This window comes from Nomascus leucogenys, chromosome 2 (assembly GCF_006542625.1).
Source record: "Nomascus leucogenys isolate Asia chromosome 2, Asia_NLE_v1, whole genome shotgun sequence".
Lineage (NCBI taxonomy): Eukaryota > Metazoa > Chordata > Mammalia > Primates > Hylobatidae > Nomascus > Nomascus leucogenys.
The window spans coordinates 24,956,213-24,974,433 of NC_044382.1; the positions used below are offsets into that span (position 1 = coordinate 24,956,213).

The 18,221-nt window shown below is 43.2% G+C and overlaps 1 protein-coding gene across 3 annotated transcripts in view; it reads right to left on the minus strand.

The window, feature by feature from the left end:
* Window positions 1-3,294: 3,294 nt before the first annotated feature.
* The window catches only part of GRIA1 (glutamate ionotropic receptor AMPA type subunit 1), a 316,539-nt gene continuing 301,612 nt past the window's right edge, over window positions 3,295-18,221 (minus strand). For all 3 annotated transcript variants that reach the window (XM_003276553.2, XM_003276554.2, XM_030826132.1), the window contains exons 15-16: window positions 15,056-15,190; window positions 3,295-6,140 (exon numbers count right to left, since the gene is read on the minus strand). In XM_003276553.2, the coding sequence (XP_003276601.1) occupies window positions 5,940-6,140; window positions 15,056-15,190 (336 nt within the window). In that variant the 3' untranslated portion in view covers window positions 3,295-5,939. The remainder of the gene's footprint in view (window positions 6,141-15,055; window positions 15,191-18,221) is intronic.

Consider the following 18,221-nt stretch of genomic DNA (forward strand, 5'->3'; position numbering starts at 1 on the left):
GAAGATGCAGTTGATGGGCAGTGCCTTCCAGTGGACTTTGTTAAAAATGCAGGTGGTGTGATCTGGTGTCTATAATGGAAACAGCCAAGTAGTTTTCCGGTTTGGAAAATAACTGACCGTGTTGAAGGCTGACTCATTTGACAAAGTTGTTTTTTTCCCCTTTCCTGAGGAGGGACCTCTGTGATGATTATCTTATCTCTAATGTCTTGTGTCTCTTCTTATCCCCCGCAGAATGTTACGTTATTACAAACATGCCTAAAGGGTAAAAGAGCATGTAGAGCTCAAGTTGGGGACTCTGTCTTTTCCTCCTCTGGTATCAGATAAATATAATGACATTTTCCTCTTTAGGACTATGGAGATTTGATATCTGGGGCTATCTTGCCCAGTATAGGCTCTTACTCACTGGGACTCCTCAGATAGAGGAGATACTGTTCACAGGTGCAATACTGGCCTCTGGCTTACACAAGAAACCCAGTTCCCTTGGCCCACAGACACTCTTACAATCCAGAATGTGCCCAGAGCATCAGGAAGGAGAAACCATACTGAAAAAGTGAACTGCCATCAGGTGACCTGGGCTCTGTGATTGGTCTGGCCACTGACAAATACTCCTAATATAGCACTTCGTAATTTTCAAAGACGTTTTCATGAATGCTTTCTTTGATTCCCAGGATGGCCAGATTGTAGTAGTTCTCAACTTTGGCTGCACATTGTAATCACTTGAGAGTTCAAAGCAAACAATAATAATTATTATTTTAAAAAACGTACTATGCCTGTGCTTCATCTCAGACCGACTAAATCTGGAGATATGTCTTGGACATTGGTGATTTTTTTAAGCTTCCCTAGTTGATTCTAATATGCAAGCAGGGTTGAGAATCATTGCCTTTGTCCCATTTCTTTGATGAGTAAAATAAGACTGAGGGCAGTACATTTTCTTGTCCAAGCTTGAAAGGCAGAGCAGGGAGAAGCCAGGTATTGTAAACCCTAATCCATTGGCCTTCCCACTATTGTTTCTCTATTCATGATGTGACCTTTGGAAAGTAACTTCTTCAAGAACCCAACTTTTCATCTTTTTTTTTTGGTTTTGAGATAGAATCTCGCTCTGTCATCTGGGCTGGAGTGCAGTGGTGCGATCTCAGTTCACTGCAACCTCCACCTCCCAGGTTCAAGCAATTCTCCTGTCTCAGCCTCCTGAGTAGCTGGGATTACAGGCATGTGCTACCACACCTGGGTAATTTTTGTATCGTTTCAGTAGAGACAGGATTTCACCATGTTGGCCAGGCTGGTCTCGAACTCCTGGTCTTAGATGATCTGCCTACCTTGGTGTCCCAAAGTATGGGATTACAGGCGTAAGCCACCATGCCCAGCCAAGAACCTCACTTTTTTTTTTTTTACCTTTACCCCCATAGAAATTCTTTCTTAAATAGCACAAAAGCATTTGTTATGGAACAAACTTGCTATTTTGTCTCTTATTCAAGATAGGTTGATTTTTTACTTTATTTCAGTGAAAGACATCCATGCCCGCTCCTGCAGGGCCTTGGTGACTCCCTCTCAGTGCCCATCAGAGTGTTATTGACCAGATGAGCTAAAGAATAGGGATATAAAAGATTCAAGAAAAAGCCTTGGTGAGCTTGACTTCCTTCCTCCCTCTTCTCCTCTCCTGGGCACACAGAGGACATCAAGTTAATAGTGAACTCTAGGGATCTGGAATGGAAGAAAAATCAGAGGATATGCATTTCAACGTTCACACCTGTAGCATCTCTCTGACAGGGGGTGCTGTTCTAAGTCCAGTGTTAACCTAATTTTACTATGGAGTTACTTTGACCACTAGTTGAACCTAAGTCCAATGCCCTTGTCATGACCAGAACTGACCCTGAACTTGACCAAACAGAAAAAGTTATCTCCATTTTCATCATGAAGGCTCTGGGGACCCTCTTCCAGGCTGGATCAACCATTGCTAATGGAACCTGGTTTTTAGTACCCTCCCTTACCTGCTTGCTACTCCTGAGCCTAGATCCATTGTAAAGGTGCTACAAGTGGCACTCTTCCCTTCTCTTTTCTTTTTGCAATCCTGTCTAGATTAATGATCTCTCCATACCCTGAGCATGGACTGGCTTTCCAAAAAGAGTAGCAGGTGTGGCTTTCACCATTCCATTTTCAGTTACTTTGGCATAACAGGTAGGTAGAGAACTCACTTGATATTTCCTGGCGATCGTTCATCATGACCTGGTTAACAGTGAGGTGGGTAGTTAGGGTTGTAAAGGCTTGGATTTAGACAGACTTAGTTCAAATCCTGGTGCTGTCACTTACAGGATTGTGAGCAAGTTATGCAATTTCTTTAAGTTTCAGATTCCTCATCTGAAAGGCCCTACTTTGAGGGCCTTTGTTATGATATAGAAGGTATGAAGTGTGCTTAACATAGTAAGTGCTCAATACATGGCAGCCTGTGCTATGACAGCCATTATGACCATTGTCCAAGCTATTTGACAGTAAGGCAACAGAAATCGTTTTTCTCTGCAGTCAGCTGGTGTTAAGTGCTTCCTCACTCAGAGGTACCCTAGATGCTGCAAGGTGTATGCAAACAATGTAGCTTCACACAAGCCTGCCAGTTTCTCTTCTTTCTCCCAACCCTTTTCTATTGTAGTAGTTATTGTCCATGCTACTGTTTGAACTTCTCTGTTCATTTATTTTAGACCTCTGGTCCTTGTTAATATGCAGTGTTCCTTGGGAAAGAAAACACTTGAAGTTGTTCTTAATCATTGATACCTAAGTATCAACAAATGTCAGATCCTTTACAGAAAGCCATTTTGCTTAAGGGGGAAAAAAAGCTTCTAGGCAAGAATGAAGGTTGTGGTGTCTGAGGACCAAAATTATCCTCTAGATAATCTAGACTTATAAGCATGGTCTAGATTTGTTTCTGGCTGTGACTTCATGCCCATCACAGCTATACCTCTCCAGTTTGGGGATGTCTGGGAGACATTCCATGTGAACCATCCAGTTCCTTAGAGGTACTGTGATGGCTGCAAGTCAAGCCCTGGTTTTTATGCAATTGGAATTGTAGCTCCTGGAAGCCAAATACCACTGTTTGCCTTTTGTTATTGTTGTGGTTATCCAATTTGGATGAATAACTCACAATGTTCTAGTTCAGCTGAAATGACTCGAGAGCTGTTTGTCAGTTAGAAACAGTGGTCACAGTTAAAAACCTACTAGTCTTAGGCTCTGCCATAAGGAAATAATCTCTAGTGCCCTGGCTTCAGAAATGGCACAAAAATGGAATGGACAAATATGAAAAGTAGATAATGGATCCACAGTGATTTAATATTCGGTGATATTTTCATTTTATGCAAATACCAAAAGAAAAAAACCTGGCTATTTGAAAGAAAAACAGGAACCAAAAAAATACTTAGTGTTTGATCAAGCAAGAATCCTTTCACACATCTGCCAAGAGAGTTAAAACAAATATAGATGTTAAATAAAAGGCCCAGGTACCAAAGAGCAAAATTTAATGAAAGCCAGAACTGTTAAGTATGGATTCCTGTTGAGAAAAATGTCAGTCTCTTTCAGAGTTTTCCCAATGCTCTATTTTTAAGAAAAGTGTAGTAAAAATACATAGTACAAGTTAACTTTTTTCTTGCTTTTGTTTTCCTTTCATTTCTCCATTGATGAAAAAGCATATTTCGCCAGAGTCTTGGACCCCCTCATAGCATAGACCCTCATTTCTAGCACAAACAAGTCTCTCTTTATCCACTCATGTTACTTGTGGGCTCAGTAGCTGGAGAGGCGTCTTACCAGGCCAAAGGCAAAAAGTCTTTGAAGCATGTTGATGTTAAAGGGTTATTTCCAACTCTTCCAAGATGCAGACTCCCTAATGGTGGGTCACATCGGATTCTGCAGTGGTAGGCTGAAGGCTGAGAAAAATCTTGTGTGAGGGCAGGGGTTGAGAGACATCAGCTGGCAGCAGTTAAAAGCAATCATCCGTCTTGAGGGTCCGGTTTCACGAACCATGCCCACAATGACACGCGAGAGACTAAACAACAACACTTGAGTTGAAAAAGTGAAGAGTTTGATTTTGGAAGGATTCTTTGCTATGGCTGATGGCAGGAGAGTGGAGAGACATAGAGATGGTGTGGGTGCACTGAGAGGATCCACAGAAAAGCCAATCAAGCTGCACCTACCCCTAGGTAGGCTCCAAAACCTTCAGCATGTCAATTGCTAATGATAACCCCTAGCAGAGAAAATTGGATAGAAGTAGGGGATAAGGGAACAAGCCAGAGTACGGTTATCAGTAAAAGCTAATGACACATGGCACATACTGAATCATGCACCAAGAAAAGTGACTGCTGGAGAGCTGGAAGCCAGTTGCACCAAGAATGAGAGTTGGGATCTCCAAGAAAGCTATATGTCAGGGATTCTCACTTCCAACCAAAGTTGAACTTAGCCTGGGCTTCTCTCTATAAACCCTGCCACTTCACCAATCTTGCTTTAGTTCAGCTTTGTAGCCCCAATCATAGGTATATTGGAATACAATGTCCTCATGCTATCTTAGCTGGGGGCAGGTCAGCCTCCTTGGGTTAGAACCTGGGATCAAAAGTCTTAAGTTGCCCCAAATGTCATTATCAACTTAATCCATCATCTCCCTATACTTCTTCAATTATTTCCTTGGGTATCTCACTTTTTAAAGATGACAGAGCGTTATCTGGCCACATGCTAAAACAACACTTTATATTAACATAAAAATCCAAGTTCTTTGCTTCAGCATAAACTTCATACGTGTTTTCTCAAACCTAGGATAGGGCACATCATGGGAAGCTCTATTTTGTGTGGGCTTTTGATGAGGCTTCCTCTTCCAAAATTATTCTGTCACCTTTCTTTTACATTTAGCTTGCTTAACATTGCTCCCCATGTCAGAGGCTCCACAGAAGAAAAGAGTCTACCCCACAGTGGCTTCCTGCTTAGATGCCAGGCAAAGAAAAAGTGAGAATCATAGGCAATATCTCCCTGGCTGTTATTTCTTCCCAAAATTCTGCTTGGTTTAGGAGGCCAAGTGCCTTCAGCCAACAGACTGCCATTGAGCCTGAGCACACCAGAAGGACATACTTCTCAGGGCCAAGGTTGACTCTGAAGAAATATACCATACCTATGACCTATGAAATGGCTCTTTCACATTAAAGGAACTGTTTTTCTGAGCAGCAGTAACTTCAGGAGTCCTTCTCTGACTGCACATCTGCCCCTGCCCTCTCCACCACCCTCATCCTGAGTTGATTTTCACCTGTGTTCTCCACTAAATCAGTGCTTAAGCAGTGCCCTACTTGGGGAAGGCAGCCCACTTCTCCAACAATGTCTGTCTCCATCAAAGGCTTGGGGCCAAGGAGTGGAGGGTAACATGGACAGCCCCCATGGAGAATTAGTTTGAAGGTTGCTTTTTTTCCTCTTGCTTGTAAAGTGGAACAAATCTTGAATCTCCAATCTGAAAACTGAAGAGGGGTGGGTAGGGAGTTGGGGATAAGAAGTAAGGAGAAGGAAAGGGCCTAACAGAACCTGCAAACCATGGATATTAGTAAGAAAAAAAAATTGCACACACTAAGACACACTAACAACTGAATTAAAATAAAACAGTGCAGTTTCCTCATTAGTGTTCCAGCGACTCTGCTGTCAGAGACACAGGATTCATTAGACAGGGTTACTCTCCCCTTATTGCAGTACAGTGTTATTTTTTCATCCTCACTTAGCAAACAGAAAAGGGTGAAAGAACATCAAAAAAGGAAAAGGGACAGCAAAATATTTTTCCAATTTTTCAGGAAAACCTGTTGAATCATCCTTCTTGTGGTAGCAGTGGTTGGTGGTGGTTGCGTTTCATTTTGTTGTTGTTTTTGGCACTGAAGGGTTTGGGATGGGGCTGGGGAGCCTGAGCCTGCTCCCCAAGGGGTCTCCATCTGCTCCAGTTACAATCCCGTGGCTCCCAAGGGCATCCCTGAACTGTGGCTCATGCAAGGAATCGATTGCATGGACTTGGGGAAGTCATGGCTGACCACCCGACCATTCTCTCCACTGCCGCCGCTGCTGGCTCCTGCCCCGCTGTTGCGGGGGAGGGTCGATGTCCGTATGGCTTCGTTGATGGATTGCTGTGGGATCAAACAAAAACCCTTTTCAGGAGGACCGGGGGTTCTTCCCCGGGTCCTTGGCAATGACAGGCAATGGGAATGAGTCAAGACTGGACTTCAAATGTAAATCCAACTCTGCTTCCCCATCCACCCCCTTTCCTATTCTACAATGCTAATTCTGAATTCTCAGGAATGAAGAAAACTATCACTTGGCCCTGGACATGTCTGATCCCCTCTCTTAGCCTCAAGTTGAATGTTCAATGAAGTGTGTTAGATTGGGTGAGACAGAAGATCCTTTCTTATTCTTACATTCTGTGATTTCCAAAGGTGGAATATTTCCTTGGTATTATTGATTAATGTGTGATGTAGCAACACAACTAAGTGGAAAACCTTCTAAGAATGGGGTTTGGAAACTTGGATTCTAGTTCTGGTTATTACATCAACTAGTCATGTGACTGTACATATCTCCTTAGTGTTCTAGAACTTTTAAACCTCCATGTCTATGACATATGATTATGTCATTACCAGCCTGCTGTAAGTGCTGGCTCCTCTCATCTTGTACTGATGTCCCTACACACTGTTATTAGCAAGAATGGTGCTACCACATGAAAAATGCTTTGAAATATTCAAATAAATTGAGGGTGTGATATTGTTGGGTTAAAATGGAAAACTACCTCTGATTTACTTCAGAAAAAATTCTAGCTTACCTCTATAGCAGCATGTGTTAAGGGAATGTAGGACTCGTTTGAATAATACAATATGCAAAATGTAATTGGAAAGGAACATGTGCTAAATAAAATGAGAATGCATTCCAAAGATTATCATCTGTGCATCAACTGCTTCCCATCAGCATGTAGACCCTGTACTTCCAGACTGACATAAGAGATCAGTGCCACTAAGCTTGTGACTTCTAGAATGTCGGAATTCTAGGTCTGAAAAGGACTCCAAGGATCACCCCAGAATCAGATGAGTTAAGTGGGATATTCAAGACCACAAAGTAGGTCTAGAACCATATCGTCTTAGACAAGAGGAAGCATTCTGTTGAGTGTTCCTTTGGAGAAAGACCATTGATGACAGGAAATCCAGACCCTTATCTTTTACTGTCCATCTCAAACTTTCCATTAAGAAACAATCACAGAATTTTTGAGGTGGGGTTTGGTTTCTTGGTGGGAATGAATATAAAGGAGAATTTTCAATGGGACCAACCCTACCTCTTGTTCAAGGTGCATTCTGTTCTCACTGTCTTCTTGAAGCCTTCCTAGACTACACCAGCCTGCTGTAAGTGCTGGCTCCTCTCATCTTGTACTCATGCAGTATACATTCTCTTGTAATGGTTCTGCCTCCAGTGTGTAAGTTTTGTCTTCTGTAAGACAGCTTTCTGTAGGAGGGCAAGGGCCATGTCTTCTCAATCCTCAGCTATCCCACAGTGTATCCCGTAAGCAATTAGATGCATAGTGATGCTTTTGAATTTGTCTAAGAAACACCAACCACCTAGGATCCGTCTCAAAAAGTCTATGACTTTCTCTCTTACATATTGCCATTATTCTAGTGACCAGAGAAATCAGTCAACCTTCTGTGGCCAGACAGAGATAAACAGGGCAGTTTTGACCCATTTTTTTCCCCTGCTATCCTTGTATTACTGGCAGTTCTGACAATGTTTTAAAATGTTCTTTTTAAAATCCATGATTCAGACAGATTTGCCCCATATGATGCAACACCCACACTGGTTCTGTCTCCTCCTCAAACCCATGACTTGATTTATTTACATTCTCCCTTGGCTGTCTTCCATTGAAGAAAAAGTGTGACCTGGATTGCATTCTTCTAAGTCAAAGGCCAAATAAATACTACCTTGAAGCTACACCTGGGAAATGTAAAATGAAAATATGATAAATTAATGGTTTCTTATCCTCACCTAAAAATATTGAAGAGAAAATAACATTTTATTTATATCTGTGGGAAATATGGAAACTTCTATAGATTAGCTTGGAATGTCTATCATTCATGATTTTTCTCTGCCACATCCCTTTAATTAAGGAAAAAAAACCCACTAAAGTTTACACATATCACCCTGGCCTTTGTTCCTCAGAAGGCTCACATATTTTCATAATATTCCCTTGAAGTTGTTGGTACTTCATGAATTTGTCTTAAAGGACAAGATTGATAACCTAGTCAACATTGGTGCTTGCCAAAGTCTGAGATAATTTAGCCAGGCATGTAACTAAAAATCTTGAAGGTCACATCATTAGAGTTGGTATTCAAGGAAGCTGAGCACTTCTCAAAGGTCAATGACTCCATACCCTTATCATGGGTGGTTACTACCTTCTTACTGGCTTCTTTTCGAATACATTTATGAAAGTCAAGAGAAATGATAAATGGAGTCCAAACTTTGCAGTGGAAAGCAATGCTTAATGTCAACTACATCACTAGTTCTTAAACTTGGTTGCACATTGGAACCATCCAGGGAGTTTTGGGGAAAAAACCCTGATGCCTGAATCCTACCCTAGAGATGCTGGTGTGGTGTATGGCCTGGGACATCTGGAGTTTTAGAAGCTCCCCAGGTGATTCTAAAATGCAAGCAAAGTTGAACCACATGATCTAATTTGTCCCTTTTACTTTACAGAGAACCTGATGACAATGATTGACTTGTTTAAGGTAACAGTTATATGTGACCTAGTGACAAGATGAATGACCTTCTAAATGTGATTCTTCCTACTCCCCCCACACCCCCCACCCCCCGTCATGGCTAAGCTGTCATAAACTGCTGTCATTTCTCCCCTAGCCTTTGGGAATGTGGCTTTCCATTATCCCTCCTTGACATGCCAGCCATTCTTAAAGTTCATCCTTGAGGGTGGTGGTGGTGTTTTTGGAACTGATATTCAGAGACAAAGGGATGAGTAAAAAATCCAACTTAAAGACCCTAAAATTGGCCCTTCAGGACCTTATTTTCCTAACAGTGATTGCATCCTAACTTTTCAGCCACTTGCTTTTCTAAGAAGTGTGTGCTCAGCCTCTGCACATCATAGACTATCCTAATCAAAGCTTAAACTTCCGTAATGTCCTTGCTCAGGCAGATGTGCAAAGCACCAGTGACCACCTGCTGCGGAGGACGCTCCCCTTGAGTTATCAAGTCTCTCAGCTGTTCATTAATTCCAGGAAAATGTGCAAGCCCTCAATTGCGGTAGCTTAAACATGCCCTGTTAGCACAGCCATATATAATTTTGAAAGGTCAGCGTCTCTCGTGGGGGCAAGAGAGGCTGGGGATTATTTTCCTTTGGGAGTGAGGTGGTGAATAATACTTTGCTGCCCTTAATATCAGCTAAGGATTCAGGAGCCAGTCTGTTTGCCCAGGCAGAGGGGAGGGGCAGGGGACCTGAGATTTTATTCAATTTGCAATGTGTCTTAGGTTATGTATTTTCTGCTATTATATGACAATTTGAATTAGACCGAAATGTTATGAGCTGCCTGAAGTCCCTCTCTGAGTCTCCCACTTTCACATATCACCCTTTTCCGTCAGTCTGTGTTCCAGTCTCCTTGGCCTTCTTCCCCTTTCTGGGCAAGAGTTCACGTCTTTGGGTCTCTGACACTTGTGTATGGCTGGCAATTCATTTTCCTGGTTAATTCTTTTCATGCTTTGATTCTGTTAATTATCAGTTTCTCAGGGAAGCTACTCTGACTGCCCCATTCTTTTATCAGGAGAGGCCTCTGCTCTATACTTGACAGCACTGGGCATTTTTTTCACTAACACTCATTGAACATGTGTTTGCTTACGTTCTGTCTTCCCCATCAAACTCTGAGCTTCTTGAGAAAAGAAGCAGTGTCTGTTTTGTTCTTGACTGTATCCCCAGTGCCGAGCCTTGCCCAGCACGCAGTGGTGCTCAGTATGTCTTTGTGGAAGGGATGCGTGTAGGGCACCTTCCCACTATCTGTGTGACACTTGTCCTGCTCATCGACATGTCAAAGGGGAAAGAGACTCATCAACACCCAGCAAGGGTTTAAATACTGTAGTCAGTCAGATGAGGGGAAGTGAAGGGTAGAGCTACATTTTATTTGTCTTTGTGAGCAGCACTGTGGCTGGGACTGGAAGAACAGACAATAGGTACTCAAAAATGATCCATTGCCATGTGGTTGAAGGAGGACAGAGAGATTTAGGAAAAGTGGCTTGGCTAGTACCAAAAGTCCAGGCTTTGGGGAGACCATGTTGGAGGTCTAATTCCTGGTTTTTCAGTTTCTAGCTTTTGTGACCTAGCCAGGAAAAGCTACTTAGCTTCTTTGAACCTTTATTTCATCTGTAGGATTGTAAGAACAACCTATTGCATGGTTAATGAAAATGTGCAGAGATCACTTCGAACATAAAAGTTACTGAAAAATCATCTTTCCTTTTTCTCTTCCTTTCATCTCTTTCTCTCTCTCCCGCCCTTCTTTCTCTTTTCTGCCCCCCTTTCTCTCGTTCTTTCATCCATGAAGAGTGAGGAAGATGTTTTTAAGCACTGTTGAGACACATGAGAAGATGACCCTGAACAAGTTTAGGGGCTTAAGGCCATAAGAGTGGGCCAAGGGCGGGGCATGGTGGCTCACGCCTGTGGTCCCAACACTTTCAGAAGCCAAGGCAGTGGATCACGAAGTCAGGAGATCGAGACCATCCTGGCTAACATGGTGAAACGCTGTCTCTACTAAAAACACAAAAAATTAGCCAGGTGTGGTGGCACGTGCCTGTAGTCCCAGCTACTCGGGAGGCTGAGGTAGGAGAATTACTTGAACCTGGGAGGCAGAGGTTACAGTGAGCCGAGATTGCACCACTGAACTCCAGCCTGGACAACAGAGCAAGACTCTGTCTCAAAATAAAATAAAATAAAATAAAATAAAATAAAATAAAAAATATAAAAAAGAAAAAAAAGAGTGGGCTTGGCCGGGCACGGTGGCTCACACCTGTAATCCCAGCACTTTGGGAGGCCGAGGTGGGCGGATTACGAGGTCAGGAGATCGAGACCATCCTGGATAACATGGTGAAACCCCGTCTCTACTAAAAATACAAAAAAAATAGCTGGGCATGGTGGCAGGCGCCTGTAGTCCCAGCTACTCAGGAGGCTGAGGCAGGAGAATGGCGTGAACCTGGGAGGCAGAGTTTGCAGTGAGCCAAGATCACACCACTGCACTCCAGCCTGGGCCACAGAGAAAGACTCCATCTCAAAAAAAAAAAAAAAAAAAAAAAAAAAAAAAAAAAAGAGTGGGCCAAATACTGTTATAATGGAAAGAAATGAGAGGGAAAACTCTCATCAAATGCCCATGTCATCATCAATTTGGGTCTCTCTGTAAGGTTGGGGGCTGTACTTCTGAAAAGAACTAATTGCTTTTGGAGAAAGCTAAGCACAGAATAATAAAGAGAGCTGCAAAGCTGAAAAGTCTGAGAGGCAAGTTGAATGCATTTGTCTTATCTCTTTCGGATAAGAGAGGAATTGATGGAGCATCAACAATTAAGGCTGGGTTGATTAATAAAGAAAGTATCTTTTCTGCAGTTGGAAGATGGAAAATTCTATTAGGAGCCTCAGTGAGTTGGGTAGAAGTCACACCAATCAATGGAATTAATTCTAGAAGATTGTGGTGGAAGACATTATATTAATGATTCCAAGAGATCCTGATGTTGGCTTCTGAAAAATTTAACATCTTCATTGTAAAGGGAAGGGTGAGAATGTCCCCAAGAAGCTATGCCATGAGTCAGTGGCCTCTTTGAAAGATTCTCATTTTAATCTAAATAGTGTGACTTCAGTGAACGTCAACATGGTCCTAGTTTTAAGAGGATCCCCGGCATTAGCCACTCTGGCACCACCACCTGGCACTGGTTATGATTATTGGGAGTCACTGTAATCCCAGAGAAAGGGCTGGATGTCCAGGAGCTTTCCTGCTTGGTGGATGACTGGTCTCGTCATAGTTCATGAGCACAAACCTGGGGCCAAAACTGCCCCTTGGATGATATTGTTTGTAATTCCTAGACTGGGTGGTTTTGACGGCAATACTTGCTTTAACTAAGAGCAGCTCCCTCCCATGCCCTACCTCATCCTCTAAGAGATTTTCTCCTTTGGATACAATTTCACGTTAATTTTACTAATACTTACTCTCAGTGTGTGGGATGTCCACACAACTCCTTACCTTAAGGAACTCACAATCTATATAGCTTAAGAACCCTAGCTCATGTAAATAGGGATAATAAAAGGAAAGTTTTAAGGAGGATGTATCTGGCCACTAGTAACAACTATTATTTGAAATACTAGTTATCATTGTCATTATTATTTACTGAGGGCTTACTGGGGCCCAGGAATTTTGCCAAGCTCTTTATATCCATTATTTCATACAATCCTTACAACAATTTTATGAGGTATATACGACCACTGCCTCCATTTTATAGAAAAAGAGGATGAGAGGCCTGGTGTGGTGGCTCATGCCTGTAATCCCAGCACTTTGGAAGGCTGAGGTGGGTGGATTATCTGAGGTCAGGAGTTTGAGACCAGCCCGGCCAACATGGTGAAACCCCATCTGTGCTAAAAATACAAAAATTAGCCAGGCGTGGTGGCACATGCCTGTAATCCCAGCTACTCGGGAGGGTGAGGCAGGAGAATTGCTTGAACCCAGGAGGTGGAGGTTGCAGTGAGCCAAGATCATGCCACTACACTCTAGCCTGGCCAACAGAGCAAGACTCTGTCTCAAAAAAATAAATAAATAAATAAAATGAGGGTCAGAGAGTTACTAAAACCTAAGATGACATAGTTAACAAAGGGAGCAGAAAGAATTTATGCCCAGACGTTCATTCTCCAGAGCTTCTACTCTAGATGATGATGCTGTACTGTCTTAGACAAGCAGTGAGAAGAAAGGAACTCCTTATAATCTGTACTGGGCCAACTCTGGGCCTCTGGCTTGAGTCATGGTCTATAGAGAAGGTTTTGAGGGATGGTACAGGTTGTAGCTCCCTAGTTCTTGTCCTGTTCCCCTTTTTTGCCGCCGGAGTAACCTTTCCTCATTTTGGAGGGTAATGTAGGAGAGTCTTTAGTCCTGTGTTTTGAATGGAATGGTCAAAGAGCTTTGAGTAGGTTCTAGGAGTCATTGTGTGTGCAGCCAAGCTCCTTGGAGGTCTACACTGGGTTTAGAGTGTCTGGGTTTAGGCATAGTCTGAAGCCCATGCCTTTGTAGATCTTGTCGTTTGAGAGGACCTGAGAGGGACCTGGAGATGGATGAGCTGGTCAAGAGTAGGATTGGGGTGTTCCTAGGTCCCTGGTGAAATGTCGTTGAACTTCCATTCCTTAATTGTTCCTTGTTGTGTCTTGGAGAAGTTGCCTTTTAAATGGGCTCTATGAAACAGAAGACAGGGTGAGGGATTGGCCCATAAAAAGGCACATGAGTGGGAACATGAGGTGGGGGCGAAGGTATGGAGTACGTGAGGAGAGCAGATTGCTAGGGTGGGAGTGGGGTAGGTAGGCTGACAGGGAAATGCTGAATGCCAGGACAGAAGGCCCCCAGCTCCTCATGTACAGAACTAAATACAGAATTTCTAAACAGAATGAGCAAATGCTCAGAGATGTCTTCTCCAAGGGTGACCCCAGAGGTATGTGTAGGATTGAGGGTCCAAGGCAGGGAGAGGCTGGGCAGGAGGCTATGTTTGGATCCAAGAGTGGGCATACTGAGCTTGGAGGCAAATGTCTGTTGAAAAGTAGGCTTCTTAGGGTACATTCTAATAAAGCAAATTCTACCAAAGGATCTTTTAGTCTTGTCAAATCAAGGTAATAGTATAGGTCAGCATATCACCATGGCTACATTGCCCAGAGGGACTGTACTTCTCTTCCCTTCTCTATCTAGATCCCACCTGTCCTTCTGAATTTTGGCATCTTCCTGGAAGCCTTCTTCAATCTTTCTTCTCTAAATCCTATAGGCCTTCCTATCTATACCATAGGTTGCCTCACTGAGTAATTATTTTGTGCCCATTCTTTGTGGAAGGTGAAAGGTGCTGAAGATCATAGAGTGCACCTCCCTCCTCTCTGAGTCCTCATGATGCCTTGCTCATGGTATGGTTCACATGATTAACTTCCACAAATAATTTCTTACTGAAGCTAAATGTTGAGGGGCCTTGAAGATCATTTAATCCAAACTCCCTTTTGATGCTTGAATCCATATTTTTGTCAAGAGTTATTCATCCTTTACTTATATACCTTCAGTGATGTTGAAGCTTGCTACTTTTTAGGATATTCTAGTCTTTTTTAGAGAGCTCTTTCAGAAGAGTAAATTTAGTGTATCGTGTTAACATTTATCCTCTATCACCTTTAGTCATCTGTTCTTGTTGCATACTTTGGGACTCAATAGAACTAGCCTGTTTTCTTTTTCCACTTGAAAAATATTGGTATTTTATAGACAGCTCTTAAATCCTCCACAATTCTCTTCTCCAGTTCCCTTTAGCTACATTTGATGTGGTTTGGGGTCATCTCACTAATCTGCTTACCTTTCTCTGCACATGGTCCTCTTTGTCAATGTCTATTTCTTAGAGTGGAGCCTAAGAAAAGACCCAATTCACCAGGTATGACAAGGTCAGCACAGAGTAGAGGGTAGACATCGTTTCCTTTGTTCTGCAGCCACACTTCTGATGCAACTTCAGAGAGAATGAGCCTTGGTAGCCATCACTCTTGCCTCTCGCTGTGCTGCCTGTCCATGTAAACCACTAACCTTCAATCTCACCGACCCCTCTCTGACAAATGCAATTGTTTTCTTGGGCCTTGTGTCTGGCCTGACACATCCCATCTTCCTTCCTTTCTCATGGCTGCCTTTGTCCCCGTCACCTTCCTCCTAACAGCTTCCTGCTTCCTGTCTTGTGCTGACCCCAACCACCTGTCATTCCCCACCCTTTCTAGCAAAGGGACTCCCAGGAAACCCAGCTGCATCACAGAACAGGTTAGGAAAAAGGCCCGGGAAGACGATGCCACCTTCATCCGCTTGGATTCACTACGGGATTTGTAGCAGAACTCGATTAAGGCAACCAGCATGGCTAGTCCAAGTCCTCCGATCAGGATGTAGAACACGCCTGCCACATTGCTGAGGCTCAGAGCGCTTGTCTTGTCCTAAGAAGAGGAGGAGGGAAAGGAAGGGGAGGGGGAAGAATAAAGTGAGTCAAGAGGCTAAAGACCATCCAAGCAGCAGCATATTTTCACACATACACTCAACCCCACACCCTCTTTAACATTTGCAATAGCTGGATAGGCTATTTATTCATTGACCAAGTGTTAAACATTCCCCAGGAAGAAAGTATGTGTGTATATGTATTTATACATTTTCCAAGCCTCCCTGATTATGTTGAACTTGTAATTACAATTCCCCACTCCTCAATGCCTTTTCTAGGGTGAGAGATATCACAAGAAATTTAGGGCAGCTTCTACCAAAATTTGCACCTTTGAGCTTACCCCATTCTTTCAAAAAACCATGTCCCTTCATTTTCAGCTCGATTCCTGCCCCTGCCCCCTCTGCCCCAATTTCCTCTGTTGCTTGGTAACGCATTGGCCTCACTCATTGTTTATGTCTCCGAGTATTTATCTGCGAGTTGGTACTTACAATGAACTTTCCCCTAGATGTGCATTCGATTTCAATTTAATAAGACAGTTATTGTACGTATAATAAAGACCAACTGATATATATGTTAACTTTACTGCTCTGAGTGCCAATTTAGGGGAAGAAAAACTAGGGGGCTTAGAATAGTAAAAAGGCACTGAGATAGAAAAATTGCTCTATTAAATCTTAATAATTATACTTAATTGTTATCATTTTTCTGTTGGAGGTGCTTGCTAAAAACACTGGAGGCAGACCCAGGTGGCTGAATTTAGAAATCTCTGTTGCCTGCGATAAAAGATCTTACACTGGTTTGGGATGAGCAGGGTCACAGAAAAGGGTGCTTTATTCCTAGGAGTCTGAAGACAAATACTCATGTCTAGTAGGAGGTGGCCAGGGCTCACCCTGTGGAGCTGGAGGAAGGCCACTGGTCTCCTGAGATCATCCCTGAGTTCTGTCACCTCCAGTGGAGTTCGAAAGTGAAGGTCTGAGGGACAACACCTTCCCAAGTGGTGAGAACAATCAAACACAACTGATGGTCATGGTGAGAGGTAATGGCTCAGGAAACGGAACAAGTTGCTCAGTCAAACCCTCGACACAGGCAAAAGAACATCTTTAACTACTAGGAGGATACTCATTCCTAGATATCATGGCAGCTCTAACACCTTTGTTTATATTGTTTGTTCATGTACAATAAATGTCTCATTGAATTAAAATGAAATGCATGCCTCAATTGGCACAGGTACACACCATCGTTGGCTAGTTGGTGGCACTGGATAGGATATGGCCTTTATACCTCTCCATGTGTTCCTTTTCAGGTGGGGAAGTAGGTGAGCCATGCAAGGGGTGGACTGTATTGCCCTAGAGACTCTTCTACTGACGTTTGCCTATTAGAATCGGGGCATATGGAAAGGAATCGCTTATTGACCAATAAGTCAGTGGCCTCTGCCCTAGTTCTAGTTGGTGCATTGTACAGGATCCAGCAGGACTGAGCTTGGGGACTGTAGCTGGCAAATAGCAGCATCCCTTCCCTTCCAGTAGCAGCTTTGGCCAGCAGAGCATCTAAAGCATGGCCCCTTGGTGGCTTCCTGTATTGCTAAAGCAGATGGCTTTGGAAAATAGGTTACACTTGGCAAGGCATAGCCTGGCTTTGGAAGCAGTAGAAATGATTATTCAAAGGACTCAAAGGGGCAAAATTTCTCCTGCTCTGCTATAATGGCCTGCTAAGGGTAATGTGCAAAAAATGAGTTCAGTGCTTGGTTCAAGAGTTGGCTGAACAGGTAATTCCCACTTCACATGATTTTTAGAATACTCAAAATGTCTCCCTGTTTGTTGTTCAGAAGGCATGTATTTCTTCCTCTGGAGAGTAATACTTTAGAGTCCTTGGGGGACTTACAGTTCACAGAAGTTCCTATGAAACTCTTCTGTTTAAACAGGGGTAGGGGTGGGGTTAGGAGGCATGTATTATCAGCTCAAACCTTAGTAAAGAGTGGTTGACAGTGGAGCTCAGAAGGAGTAGGTAGAGGGATAGGCCTGAGGGCAGGTGGCAAACAAGAAAGCTGGAGGCTGCTGACTTCATGAGCTGATCAGTCTTTCAATAGCCAAAGCACACCTTGCCCCTTTGGTCACCAAGCTGTTTTCTTCTTGAGGTTTACCTTGGTTGTGGATAGCCTCCAAGGACAAGGGAGTGATGGGCATCTTTTTCTGTTATTATCTTCAAAAGGCCCTAAGAGGGTATCTGCCTCCCTGGCTTACAAGGAGGAGCATTCACTTCCAGTATATCTAGGAAGGAAGTGGGGTGAGATCTTCATATGGACGGGGGTGGAAAGGCATGTTCTATATAAGCAAAGAAGGAGGGCCTAATGACTGATTATGTCTGGAGGTGAAGAGCATCCTTCACTTTAGAAGAAGGTCTCTGGCCCAGGGAGATGGCAGTGTGTATGAGGGGGGATATATCCTTTACAAAGAGGACAGCTAGATGGTATAGGAACTGCCACCTTTTGCAGGATGCACAATGTCACTGATCACTATTTATGCTGACACAGCTCTGTAGTAGAGGAATCAGGAAAGACCTCTGGAATCAAGGGAGAACCTGGGCCCAACTGCCACCAATATCACAGGTAACACAACCACCTACATTCAGATTTATTTAATAGGATGTGGGATGAAGGACTGGTGTTGGTGTAGTCTTAGTCCAGATAGCTGAGGAGTTTCAATTTACACAAAGTGTTCTGATTCCCCTTAAGCATGTCATTAGCTTTTTGATACCATCTTTCTAAGAAGGCCTCAGGCCATGGTCTTCTGTTTAGTTGCCTTTACTGACTCTCTTTGTCTCACTCTGTGGGAATAAAATGGGACATCCTGGGGCAGGGACAAAAATCCCTTTTATTTGAGGACCACAGCTCTAGTTCCTCTGGTCCGCAGTGTCCATAAAAGAGGCAGCTTCCTCGTGGATCTGTGTACAAACAGCTACTCACATTTCACAGCTACACACTTCCCAGCTGTGATCAGGGACAGGGGAGAGGTGGAGTTTGAGTCTTCTGAGCACCC